Genomic DNA, 13,724 nt, shown 5'->3' on the forward strand with positions numbered 1-13,724 from the left:
ACAACATTATAAATGGATCGATTGGATTTATGAATTTGAGAAAGTGTATAATGACTTACCACACTTATCGACAGGTTATTCACCTAACCAAATAGTATTTGGTGAAAGTATTGTGCCAGAATGGATGAAGAAATTACCTGCGATAGAACAAAAGATTACCAAGAAAGAAGATATGGTGAAGAAGGTCTACGAAAACCTGAAGCATCAAGCACAATTGAGAAAAACCCGTTTTGATAAAAATGTGAAGAAAGTAGTCACATATGATGTAGGGGAAGAAATTTTATTGAGAAATCACCCAAAAGCATCAACCAGGAAAAGACTGAATAAGAAATGGCAATATTTATATACAGGTCCATATAAAATAATGAAAATACCTCATGAAGGGAGCTACCTCCTGGCAGATTGTGATACTGATGTAATTAAGGGCTTGTTCCCTCACATAGACCTGAAGAAGTATTATCAATAATGAGCAAAATATAGATTCAAGAAACACTGAATGATACCAAGACTACACTCAGTGGACTAAATAAAAGCACCCATGGATAAATACGTACTTATACTAACTTACAAAGAAAATTAAAAAATGTACCGACGATTTCCATGAGATACCTTCTTGGTATCAGCAGCAATGACGACGCTGAAATACGATTTATCCTCTCACCGAACAGCGAGGATGGATGATTTAAAAGTGGAATTAAGAGGAAAAGAAAAGGACCAAATCCTCTCTGGTTAAACAAGTGGCCTGATAAGGGTTTTGACCTAGGATGCCAATTGTCGAACCCGGCTGTGATCCCTGCCTTGCACAGTCGGTTGAAGAACTGAGGGCTTCATCCAAGAAAAAAAAATGTGGTGTGAATATGAAGTGATTAGTGTGAAGTGTTTCTAAGACAACCTATAAACAAATGTGAAATTTAGTTAAGGGCATTTTGTCTAGGCCCATTAACTCAACTTAAATATTGTAGAATGTATGTACTGACTTGTTGAGTGAATCTGAGAGTGAGTGTATTCGCCGAAACAAATACCCTCTCCTGTCACAGTACACAAAAAAAAAAAAATAAGCCTGTTCTGTCTGGAACCCTCTTCAAGACATCACAGTCTGGGAGGCCGTGTAACATTACGAGTCAAGACAGCTGTAACGGAACTTGAATAGCGTAAAGTTATCGTTAAAAACGCACGCCGCGCGATTTGTTATGATTTGGTCGGTCATAATAGTAGTAACATGCTTTTGAATACAATTAAAATATAACGGCGATACCTGTTTAGCATTATTGGAAATAATATGTAATAAATTAATGAGTAAGGTAGCTGATCCTATATGAAGAGGTAAAATTGGACATATTAAGGTGTTTTGCTTTATATCGACTAAGCCGATGATACGTCGTCTTTTTTTTCCGTTTACTCTTAGAAGAAAAAAAAGAAAACCAGTAACGAAGTGCTAATTGTGCGTTGTGGAAAATATAGGGGCGAATTTTAAATAGCTACAGTGTATAATCAGATTAACGAATGGACATTCAGTTACGCGAAATAGCCGACAGTGAAGTGTGGTCATTAAATTGAGTACACCTACAGGGCGGTCAATTCCAGGATAAGTCTATTCGCGTCTCACGAGGCACACGTTATTGAGACCGGTTTTTTTTATTATATCACGGAGAGCGGGGTTCAATTTATAAAAAGGAGAAAAGCTGTATCATTATCATTGACTGTTGGTGTTAAGCAACCAAAACTGTTCATCAAAGGGTTTCGGTGAATGAGTGGTGAATGCGAAATGAAACTGTGAACGAAGTTATGTTAAATAAAGCAGAAGAGACAAGACAGTTTGGTCGTATCTGTTATTATTCCATAAACTGTAACATTTATTCTCGTTGTACGAAGCCTTTATAGACGATCGTTATGACAATTTGCTTTGAAGGGATCTCGTTACGAGTTAAGTTTTGGGGACCTGGTCAACAGGGGATAGTTCGTAGATCTTAACTACTGCAGCTATTCTGGAATCAGGTGCTACCGTGACCGTTGTGTGTTGTCTATGGCTTAAGGTCATCATATCTCATGCTCTAAGATCGACACGCCTTTCCTCTTGGTATAACGGTGTCTCACGGTAACCACGACAACGCCGACGGCGAAGGAAGATACGGTAGAGCAGTGTAGTTTCAGCTCTCTGAGACTGCAGGTTTGTGTGCAAGTTGCGCTTGCGCGAGTGTATGTGTGCGCATGTGTATGTGTGTCTACTGCTGACAAAGGCCTTAATGGCCGAAAGCTATAATTGTGTGCATCTTTTTATCGTGCCTATCGCGGCTCAGCATCTCCGCTATATGGTGAGTAGCAACTTTCCTTCTCTTATTGTTACATTCCATCCTGGAATTTCCTTTGTTTGAATTTTGCCTGACGGCTTCTCTTCGAGCCTAATCCTGTGTTGTTTTCCTTTGTAACTACTTTCTTTTACGTCGCTATACTCAGTGTCCATCCTTCTTTCTTTTCTTTCCTGTGTTTCTCTTATTGACTTGTGAACCGCACTGCACGCACAACATATGAGGCACACTGTATCAACGGACTCAGCAGCGCGCAACATACGGCGGCAAGAACACGCTGATTGTTGGTGCCGCATCTTTTTCCCCACATTACTTCCGCCGATATAAATAAGCCTATACCTTCAAACTGATCACGCTCCCTGTGTCATCTCCCACATTTTTTGCGTGTTATCTCCCGCACTTTTCCGGTGCCACAAGATCTTACATCTCTTAACTATGAACCCCTCCCCGCCCCCCACACTTTGTCCGTTCTATCCCTGTTCGCACCCACTAAATCCACCTCATCCAGTCACATCTGCCTTCCCCCTTCTCTATGCTTATCCGCCCTCAAACTTGCGACCCACAGTAATATATTTATTAATGATTGGTTATTCTCTACTTTGACCTTTGTGACTTCTCGCCAATTTTAGTCGTTTTCGGCTTCCACTACCGTCGTCTTCCTCAGATTTCATCTCTTTTTTCCCCTGTGCATCCATTTCGTACTTTTCACACGTAATTGCGTGTATTTTTGCGTATTTCTTTGGACGTAATTCTACTTTCTTATGTATTTTTTCGCATTTTTGCACCACCATGGGTCCTTGCTCCTTCCATCTGAGTCAATACAGAAAAGTTTCCTTATCCCTAGCCAGATCCCGGTCCCACATACTGTTCCTGCGTTGTTGCTTAGCTCATGAAATCTCCCCCTAATGTCTTACCATCAAATTACCCATCTCTGGTTGCCCCCCCTCCTTCCACAATGACCTCCACCTGTTCAGATTCCGCCAATCCTTAGCCCTCACCAACAAAGTCCTGCAAAACCATATCAACCAAACCCAATCCTCCTTGCAGTACCTTCTCTCCATCCGCAAAATTCTCCTGCTATGTAATCCCAGATTCCTGGAACCCATAACACACATTGAAATTCTTGCCCTGCAGGAACTTGACCAACATGCACAACACCACCTCAAAAAGCTCTCCATCCTGCTCATTTCCTACTCCTGCCTCGAAGTACCACTGTCCACCACTTCTACAACAACCTCCAAACCTCCCCCACACCCCCTCATAGCAGACAAACCTACTACATTTATCCCACCCTCCGAAATCCCCTCCCCCTCCCCACCTCCATCCCCACCATCACCACCACCACCACCACCACAAAGAACTCAAATCCCAAACAGACCTGCAACACTGTCATGAACCTTTCCTCCAGAATCCTTAGTCCCAAAGAAATATCAGTCCTTTCCAAAGGCCTCACCTTTTGCCCCACCCCCCAATTCAACCATGCAGGACTAGTTAAAGACCTTCTCCCAGTCCCTACAGCGGAAACACTTTTTCGCCACCAACCCGACCAATCAGACTCAACCAAAGACCAACAATGAACCTTGCCTATCTCAGTTCACTCCTCCATCCAACCGTGATCCACTCCCACTGCCTCCAAACCACCCCCTGTTAACTTTCCAGTATTTCTTATCTTCGAACCTTGCCTCAACATGCATACTAACCTTACATCTGCAGAAACAACCGCAGTCCACCATCTAAAAACTGATGCCAATCTTATAATCCTACCTGCACACAATGGCACCACCACCGTAGTTTTGAACCGCAAGAATTACGTGGCAGAAGGACTCTGTCAGCTGTCAGATACTTCCACCTATAAACCATGCAACAGTGATCCCATTCCAGCAATCCAGCAGGATCTCCAGTCACTACTCAAATCGTTAGGCCCATCCCAGAACTTCTCCCCAGAGTCAATCTCTCTACTTACTCCTACCACTCCCCGCAGTCCCACCTTCTACATGCTTCCTGAAGTCCATAAACCCAACCACCCAGGATGCCCCATTGTGGCCAGTTACTGTGCCCTCACTGAGAGAATCTCTGCTCTCGTAGACCGACACCTTCAACCTATTATCCGGAACCTATCCTCCTATATAAAAGATACCAACCATTTCCTCGACCAACTCTCCACAGCTCCTCTCCCTTTCCTACACGGTGCCCTGCTAACATGCCTAATGCCCATGGCCTTACTGCTATCGAACACTACCTTTCCAGATGCCCTATGGGTTCCAAACCAACAACCTCCTTCCTAGTCTCCATAACCAACTATATCCTCACCCACAATTACTTCTCCTTTGAAGGCATTACCTACAAACAAATACACAGTACGGCCATGGGTACCCGCATGGCACCTCCTATGCTAACCTATTCATGGGCCATCTAGACAAATCCTTCCTAAAAACCCAGAATCCTAAACCCCTCACCTGGTTCAGATTCATTGATGACATCTTTGCTATCTGGATTGAAGGTGAGGACACCTTATTCACATTCCTCCAAAACCTCAACAACTTCTCTCCCATTTGCTTCACCTGGTCCTACTCAACCCAACAAGCCACCTTCCTAGATGTTGACCTCTGCCTCAGAGATGGTTACATCAGTACCACCGTCCATATCAAACCTACTAACCACCAGCAATGCCTCCACTTTGACAGCTGCCACCCGTTTCATACCAAGAAGTCTTTTCCATACAGCCCAGCCACCCGTGGTCGTTGCATCTGCAGTGATGAGCAGTCCCTCTCTAAATATACCGAGGGTCTCACTGAAGCCTTCACTGACTGTAATTATCCTCCCATCCTTGTACAAAAACAAATCTCCCGTGCCTTGTCTTTCCAGTCTCCCACCACCTCCCAAAGTCCTACAGCCCGGCCACAGAGGAGGATTCCCCTCATAACTCAGTGCCACGTGGGACTGGAGCAACTGAATTACATTCTCCGCCAGGGTTTCGATTACCTCTCGTTGTGCCCTGAAATGAGAAATGTCTTACCCACAATCCTTCCCACCCCACCTACTGTGGTATTCCGCCGTCCACCGAACCTACACAATATACTCATCCAACCTTACACAACCCCTGCTCCCAATCTCTTACCTCATGGTTCATGTTCCTGTAATAGACCTAGATGCAATATCTGTCCCATACATCCTCCTACCACCACCTACTCCAGTCCGGTCACTAACATTACCTATCATATCAAAGGCAGGGCTACTTGTGAAACCAGTCATGTGATGTACAAGCTAAGCTTCAACCACTGTGCAGCATTCTATGTAGGCATGACAACCAACCAGCTGTCTGTCTGCATGAATGGCCACCGACAAACTGTGGCCAAAAAACAAGTGGACCACCCTGTAGCTGAACACGCTGCCTAACATGATATCCCTCATCTCAGTGACTGCTTCACAACATGTGCCATATGAATCCTTCCCTGCAACACCAGCTTATCTGAATTGCACAGGTGGGAACTTTCCCTGCAATACATCCTATGTTCCCGTAACCCTCCTGGCCTCAGCCTTCGTTAGTCACTGTCCTCACCCATCCAGGCCCCTCCCTGTTCCCATTTCAGAACTACACAGCCGTCATTTCACCACCACACCCAGTCTTTTAATTTCTTTTCTTTTATTTTTATTTATCTCCTTTCCACTACTTACCCCCACCCCCCTCCGCACCTTCTTCCCTACCCTCCGTCTAAAGTGCAACACTTCACTGTCCGCCACTCCCACCATACTATCCCTCCCCGCCCCAGCCTCCTCCTTAACCCCACCCAGTCGCCACTCCCATCATGCACTGGTGCTGCTGCTCGCAATGTAGTTTCAGCTCTCTGAGACTGCAGATGTGTGTGAAAGTTGCACTTGCACTTTTTGTGTGTGTGTGTGTGTGTGTGTGTGTGTGTGTGTGTGTGTGTGTGTGTGTGTGCGTGTGTTACTGCTGACAAAGGCCTTAATGGCCGAAAGCTATGATTGTGTGAATCTTTCTAGTGTGCCTATCGCAGCTCAACATCTCCGCTATATGGTGAGTAGCAACTTTCCTTCTGTTATTGTTGTATTTGAGAGTGTACTTTATATACTGTATTGAAACTCGGATTACTGTTTGGGCGATGTTTGAGTGAAGTTTGCCCAATTGCTGTACCCTATTTGGTAAGTTTCTGAAATGTTAACCATCAAATGTTCATTAAATTAAAATAGAATAGAGTACACCGAGGTGACAAAAGTCATAAGATAGCAATAAACACATATACATATTGGCGTAGTATCATGCACACAAGGTGTAAAAGAGCAATATCTTGGCAGAGCTGTCACTTACACTCAGGTGATTCATGTGAAAAGGTTTCCAGTGCGATTATTGCTGCACAACGGAAATTAACAGGTGTTGAATGCCGAATGATAGTTGGAGCTCGATGCATTGAACATTTCATTTCAGAAATCATTAGGAAATTCAGTATTCTGAGAGCCACAGTGTCCAGAGTACGCCAAGAATTCTGAATATCAGGCATTACCTTTCACCATGGACAACTCAGTGGCTGACAGCGTTCACTTAATGACCAAGAGCTGCAGGATGTGCATAGAGTTGTCAGTGCCAAAAGATAAGCAACACTATGTGAAATAATTGCAGAAATTAATGTGGGACACAAGTCGAACATATCAATTAGGAGTGTGTAGTGAAATCTGTTGTTAATGGTTTATGGCAGCAGACGACTGACACAAGTGATTTGCTAGCAGCATAACATCACCTGCAATACCTCTCCTGGGCTCATGACTGTATCGATTGGGCTCTAGACGACTATAAAGCCATGAGCTAGTCAGATGAGTCCTGATTTCAGTTGGTAAGAGCTGATGGTAGGGTTCGAGTGTGGTGCAGACCCCACAAAGCCATGAACCCAAGTTGTCAGCAAGGCACTATGCAAGCTGGTGGTGGCTCCATAATAGTGTGGGCTGTGTTTACATGGAATGGACTGAGTCCTCTGCCCCAACTGAACCGATCATTGACTGGAGATGGTTATGTTCAGCTACTTGGAGATCATTTGCAGCCATTTGTGCACTTCATGTTCGCAAATAACAATGGCATTTTTATGGACAACAGTGCACCATGTCACCAGGCCATAATTGGCTATGATTGGTTAGGAGAACATTCTGAACAATTTGCGTAAATGATTTGGCCACTCAGAGTGCCTGACATGAACTCATCAAACATTTATGGGACATAGTCGTGAGGTCAGTTCATGCACAAAACTCTACAGCGGAAACACTTCTGCAATTACGAATGGCTATAGAGGAGGCATCAGGGCTCAATATGTCTGCATGGTACTTCCAAATAAATGTTGAGTCCATGCCATGTTGAGTTGCTGCACTACGCCAGGCGAAAAGAGGTCCATCACTATATTAGGAAGTATCCCATGACTTTTGTCACTTCATTGTATAATACTGCATTATTTGTTCTTCCTAACTTCCTATGCGTAGTTTGTCATTATACAGCTCATTCTCGGTGATCCACGGATGTGCTATAAAGTGTGAGTAAAGCAGTCCCCTGACAACTGTGTTAAATCAGGCTTCTACTGTGTTTTTATGGAGATTAGATGATAAACACTACAGACAATAAGAAAATAGAAGATTTTGAAATGCAGTATTACAGAAAATTGCTGAAGACTAGATGTTTAGATCAGGTGACAAGTGAAGAGGTATCAAATCAGGAAGAAAAAACTTTATAACATAAATTGACCAAAAGAAAGGTTTGACTGACAGAAAATATCTTGAAACATTGAGTAATAGCTAATTTAGGATTTGGTGATCAAGCATAAAAATTGTGGAAGGTGGCCAAGGCTGAACACAGAAAATAAGTTCTAATGGATGTAGCTTGTAATAGTTCTACAGAGATCAAGATACTTGCAGAAGATGAACTAGTGTGAAATGCTGCATCAAATTAGTCTTTAAACTGAGCACTACAGCTACAGACAAACAGTAAAATTATCAGTTAAATCTACTTACCACTCATTACTGAGGACTGGATCATTAAGGATGTGATTAACCACTCGAGCTCCATGAGCTGGAGGGCTCTGATATATAGGTCTTATGATAGCATTGAACTGAGATTGTATTTTAAATTTGTCTTGTGGTTTTTTGACTACAATTGCAAGATTCCCAACCCTTTCACCTAAAACAATAGGGTAAAAGATGTTTACATTAAAAGGCCAAAATACAAACTGTATTCTTATGTAGTGATTGTGCTCATTACATACTGTATAGGCCAAAATTCTTTGCAAATGATTGTGCACAAAACAGTTCAAAACCTCGTTCTTCAAAGTATCTAACAGGCCAAGCGTCTTCTTCCAGGTCCCCAGATGCGAAGCCAAGATAAGCTGCATCAAAGTAAGGGAAGAGCTTCCTCTCCTATACAAATAAAATTTTGTAATTGGTCACATTACAGAAAATACTTATTAAAATTAATCATTTCATCAATGTTGAAACATTTTGCATTCTGTGAGATGGCAAATTTTTGACAGTTACTTGCATGATATCAGCAATTCTGATCCACTGTTCCTTTGTTGGATCACAACCAGTTGGATTATGAGCACAAACATGCAATATAATGACAGAATGTTCTGGTGCAGTAGAAAGATCATTTATCAGTCCATCAATATCCAGGGATCTTGTTGCAGGGTCCCAGTATCGGTACTGCCGAATGTCGCCGAACCCAGAGTAGTGCAGAATTTTTTGATGGTTATCTGAAATTACATTTTTGTACCCAGTTAAACTGGTTTTTAAAATCTGTTTCTTACAGTTTTAATTATCACATATTAAATATTCATACATACATTGCTTTTCATTTCATTTTTAATGAAATAATTTACCTAGAACTGTTGTACAGGAATTGTCAATTGGTTTCATGATCTTCTTCTGATTTTAGTAATAAGCCTAAATGTATCACAAAATTTCTAGAAGAAAGTCGAATTCAACATACCCCATGATGGGTTGGAAACATAAGCAGTGTTGTAGTTTAGTATTTTTGATAGGAACTCTGTTCCAATTCTCAGTGACCCTGTCCCGCTGAGAGAATGCACACCAAATGCCTTGAAAAGAAAATTATTGGAGATGTATTTGAACATAAATGCAGTATTAAATAAAGTGGCAACTATTGAAGCTGCCAGTTTTTTAAAAAGTAATACTAATAAAAAATACTGAAGTTCATATGTAATACTAGTATTTCTCAGTAATGTCACAGTTAACAGTATCTGACTAACAACCAAAACAAAAACATTTGAAGTAGAATTGCTGCAGTTATACCTGTTTGCATGTTTCTGTAAGTGTGCTGACTTCTCTAATTGAATCTTTGTGGTATTGTGTGATATTTATTTTTATGTCAGTTTGTATTCAATAACACTGTTTACTGTGGATTTAGGCTCATTATCAGTTTTCCCTAGTCATCAGCATCATTGCAGTTGTCAAAAGTTGCAATAGTATGATTATTTGAAGTGTTTTAGAATATAAATAAAGCAAATTCTTCTGATAAATATAACATACTCATACTATCAGTCATGGTAGTTGGTTAGCAGTACAGTGTTTCTCTGCACTAATCATTTCTTCGAGTCAGTACACATCATTGGAGGTTCTTTTCCATGTTGGAATTTATGGAAAACCAGCTAATTATCTGACATTACCCTGTTGCTTGTTTATCCTAGTCTTATCTTGTATCGGGACTTTTAGCTAGGGATGTCTTAGCCAGTCATTATTTTTTCCTATATATGATGTCATGTGTGTGTTAAGTTTGGTTAAAATTACTGAAATATATTTTTGAGTTTCTAGCTGTGTTCAGTAACCAGCAACTGACCCAGCCAGCTTCTTCAAATGCTGCAAACATTGTTGTTATTGTGTGCTTAATGTCTGTACTCCAGTCAGACTTTTGATATTTCTGATAACAAATCCTTGCTGATAACAGTGTTTGACATCCAACTTGGAGCTGGAATATATTGTGGTGAAATACCTACATCAATTAATGGCAAAAAACCACAAGAAAGATATGTTGGATGACTGCTATTAAACATTACTATGATGCCAACTTCTGGGTGGAATAGAAATAATAAAATGAGTAAGAGTGATATCTCACTATGATGAGGCACTGAGCTGTTGATAGGCACATAAACAAGATTTATAACATCACTGATTTTTCACACAATGTCTCTTCAGATGTAAATAAGAAAACTGACACATAATATAAGATAAAGGACAGATTGCTACTTACTGTAAAGATAACACACTGAATTGCAGTCAGGCACAACAAAGAGACTGTTAACTTTCGGCCAAAGCCTTCTTCAGAAAAGGAAACACATTAATTCAGACAAGCTAGCAAACCTCTCACACACATGACCACCATCAATGGCAGTTCGGACTACAAGCAATCTGGAGGCGTCAGGGAAGGTGAAGGATAGCAGGATGCAGGTGGGGAGAAAGAAGAGCGCTGTCTGGTGGAGTGTAGAAGGACTAGACTGCCAACAGCCAAACCTATTGCCTGTAATCTGCCCTTCCACATCAAAGGTACTGACGACTTCCTTCATCAACTCTCCACCACCACCACCCCTTTATCTCTTGGATCCCTACTCATTACTGTTGACAACACCTTTCTCTATACACTGACATCCCTCATGCCCATGGTCTTACCACTATTTAACATTAACTTTCCCAATGTCCTTAAGACTCCAGATCCACTACCTGATTCCTCGTACCTAATGAATTTTTCCTAACTCAAAACTACTTCTCCTTGGAAGGGAATGTACACAAACAAATCCGCAGGGCAACAATGGGCACTAGTGTGACATGCTCCTCTACCAGCCTGTTTATGGTCCATCTAGAGGAGACCTTCTTCCTAGCCTCCCAAAACACCAAACCTCTAGTCTCATTCAGGTCACTGATGCTATCTTCCATGATCTGGACTCAGGGCCAAGACACACTATCTCCATTCCTTCATAGCCTCAACGCCTTCTCTCCCATCCACTTCACCTGGTCCTTCTCAACCCAGTGTGTCACCTTCCTGGACGTTGACCACCACCTCTCTGATGTTTCCATCCACTCCTCTGTCTACATTAAATCCACCAACAGCCAACAGTATATAAATTTTGACAACTGTCATCCATTCCACATTAAAAAATCCATTCCATACAGCCTAACCATTCAGGATTCAGAAAATATCATTCTTGTGAAACACAATTAGCTCTTTATACTCATGAAGTAATATTTGCTATCGACAGGGGATGTCAAATTGATTCCATATTTTTAGATTTTCAGAAGGCTTTTGACACCGTTCCTCACAAGTATCTTCTAATCAAACTGCGTGCCTACGGAGTATCGCCTCAGTTGTGCTACTGGATTCATGATTTCCTGTCAGGAAGGTCACAGTTTGTAGTAATAGATGGAAAGTCATTGAGTAAAACAGAAGTAATATCCGGTGTTCCCCAAGGAAGTGTTATAGGCCCTCTATTGTTCCTGATCTATATTAACGACATAGGAGACAATCTGAGTAGCCATCTTAGGTTGTTTGCAGATGATGCTGTCATTTACCGTCTTGTAAAGTCATCAGATGACTAAAACGACTTGCAAAATGATTTAGATAAGATATCTGTATGGTGCGAAAAGTGGCAATTGACCCTGAATAAGGGAAAGTGCAAAGTTATTCACACGAGTACTAAAAGAAATCAGCTAAATTTCGATTATGCGATAAGTCACACAAATCTGAAGGCTGTAAATTCAACTAAATACTTAGGGATTACAATTACAGATAACCTAAATTGGAACAATCACATAGATAATATTATGGGTAGAGCAAACCAAAGACCGTGATTCATTGGGAGAACACTTAGAAGGTGCAACAGGTCTACCAAAGAGACAGCTTACACTACACTTGTCTGCCCTATTCTGGAGTACTGCTGTGCGGTGTGGGATCCCCATCAGGTGGGACTGACAGATGACATCGAAAAAGTACAAAGAAGGGCAGCTCGTTTTGTATTATCATGAAATAGGGGAGATAGTGTCACAGACATGATACGTGAATTGGAGGGTCAATCATTAAAATGAAGGCGTTTTTCGTTGCGACAGGATCTTCTCATGAAATTTCGATCACCAGTTTTCTCCTCCAATTGCGAAAACATTCTGTTGACACCCACCTACGTAGGGAGAAATGATCATCATGATAAAATAACAGAAATCAGGGCTCACATGGAAAAATTTAAGTGCTCATTTTTCTCGCGTTCGAGAGTGGAACAGTAGAGAGACAGCATGAAGGTGGTTCATTGAACCCTCTGCCAGGCACTTTATTGTGAATATCAGAGTAATCAGGTAGATGTAGATGTAGATGTAGAACAGTGTATTTGCAGTGACAATAACTTCATTTACCACTATTCTGAGGGTCTCACCAAGGCCTTCACTGACAGGCACTGCCTGCCCGACCTAGTACAAAAACATATTTCCTGTGCCATTCCATCTCACACCCGCAGTCCTCCCACCACCCCCAAGAACCATCAACAAAGGAGTGTCTCCTTTGCCACCCAGTAGCACCCTGGACTGGAATGACTGAACCACATCCTTCACCAGGGCTCTGATTGTCTATTATCATGCCCTGAAATGAGAGACATCCTACCCTAGATCCTTCCCACCTCTCCTAAAGTGGTGTTCTATTGCTCACCTGACTTCCACAGCATCCTAGTCCATCCCCATCCCACTCCCAATCCCAACCCCTTGCCACAGGGAAAATATCCCTGTGGAAGACCAAGGTGCAAGATCTGTCCAGTCCAGATAGCCCGCACTTCCTAAATCAGTCCTATCACAGGTTTATCCAACCCCATCAAAGGCCAGACTACTTGTGAAAGCATCCAGGTCACATGCCAGTTCTGGTGCAGCTGCACAGATTTTTGTTTTGTTGTGACTACCAACCAGATGTTCATCAGGACGAATGGCCACTGCCAAACTGTGGCCAAGAGCAAATTGTAGACCAAATGGTGCCACAACATGCAGGTGAGCATAACAAAATTTAGTTCAATAGCTGCTTCAATATGCAAGCCATATGGATCCTCCCATCTTCCACCAGCTTTTCTGAACTGTGCAGATGGGAGTTATCCTTACAACATGTTCTCCACTCCCAAAATTCTCCTGGCCTCAACCTACGGTAACCTACTGTCCCAATACCCTCAATGCAACAGTTTGCATCCCGTCTGCCATGACTTCCACCTGTCTTTCCTTTCCTGATACCTGTCCTTTATCACTCCCTGTTCCTCTCACCCTCTCTCCCTTCCCCCCTCTCCACCTCCCTGTTGTGGATACTAAGTAATATCTTTAAATTTATTTAAATACTTAGAAGAACATCCACTAAAAATACATTTTAACCAGTCTAATATAATATTAACAACATAATCA

At 42.0% G+C, this 13,724-nt stretch overlaps 1 protein-coding gene across 1 annotated transcript in view; it reads right to left on the reverse strand.

Annotated features, from left to right (window-relative positions):
• The window catches only part of LOC124606459 (aspartate aminotransferase, cytoplasmic-like), a 109,679-nt gene that overhangs the window by 46,193 nt on the left and 49,762 nt on the right, over positions 1 to 13,724 (reverse strand). The window contains exons 3-6 of the mRNA XM_047138440.1: positions 9,286 to 9,394; positions 8,832 to 9,049; positions 8,564 to 8,714; positions 8,313 to 8,478 (exon numbers count right to left, since the gene is read on the reverse strand). Of these exons, the coding sequence (XP_046994396.1) occupies positions 8,313 to 8,478; positions 8,564 to 8,714; positions 8,832 to 9,049; positions 9,286 to 9,394 (644 nt within the window). The remainder of the gene's footprint in view (positions 1 to 8,312; positions 8,479 to 8,563; positions 8,715 to 8,831; positions 9,050 to 9,285; positions 9,395 to 13,724) is intronic.

The sequence above is a fragment of the Schistocerca americana genome, chromosome 3 (assembly GCF_021461395.2).
Source record: "Schistocerca americana isolate TAMUIC-IGC-003095 chromosome 3, iqSchAmer2.1, whole genome shotgun sequence".
In the NCBI taxonomy this organism is placed as follows: domain Eukaryota; kingdom Metazoa; phylum Arthropoda; class Insecta; order Orthoptera; family Acrididae; genus Schistocerca; species Schistocerca americana.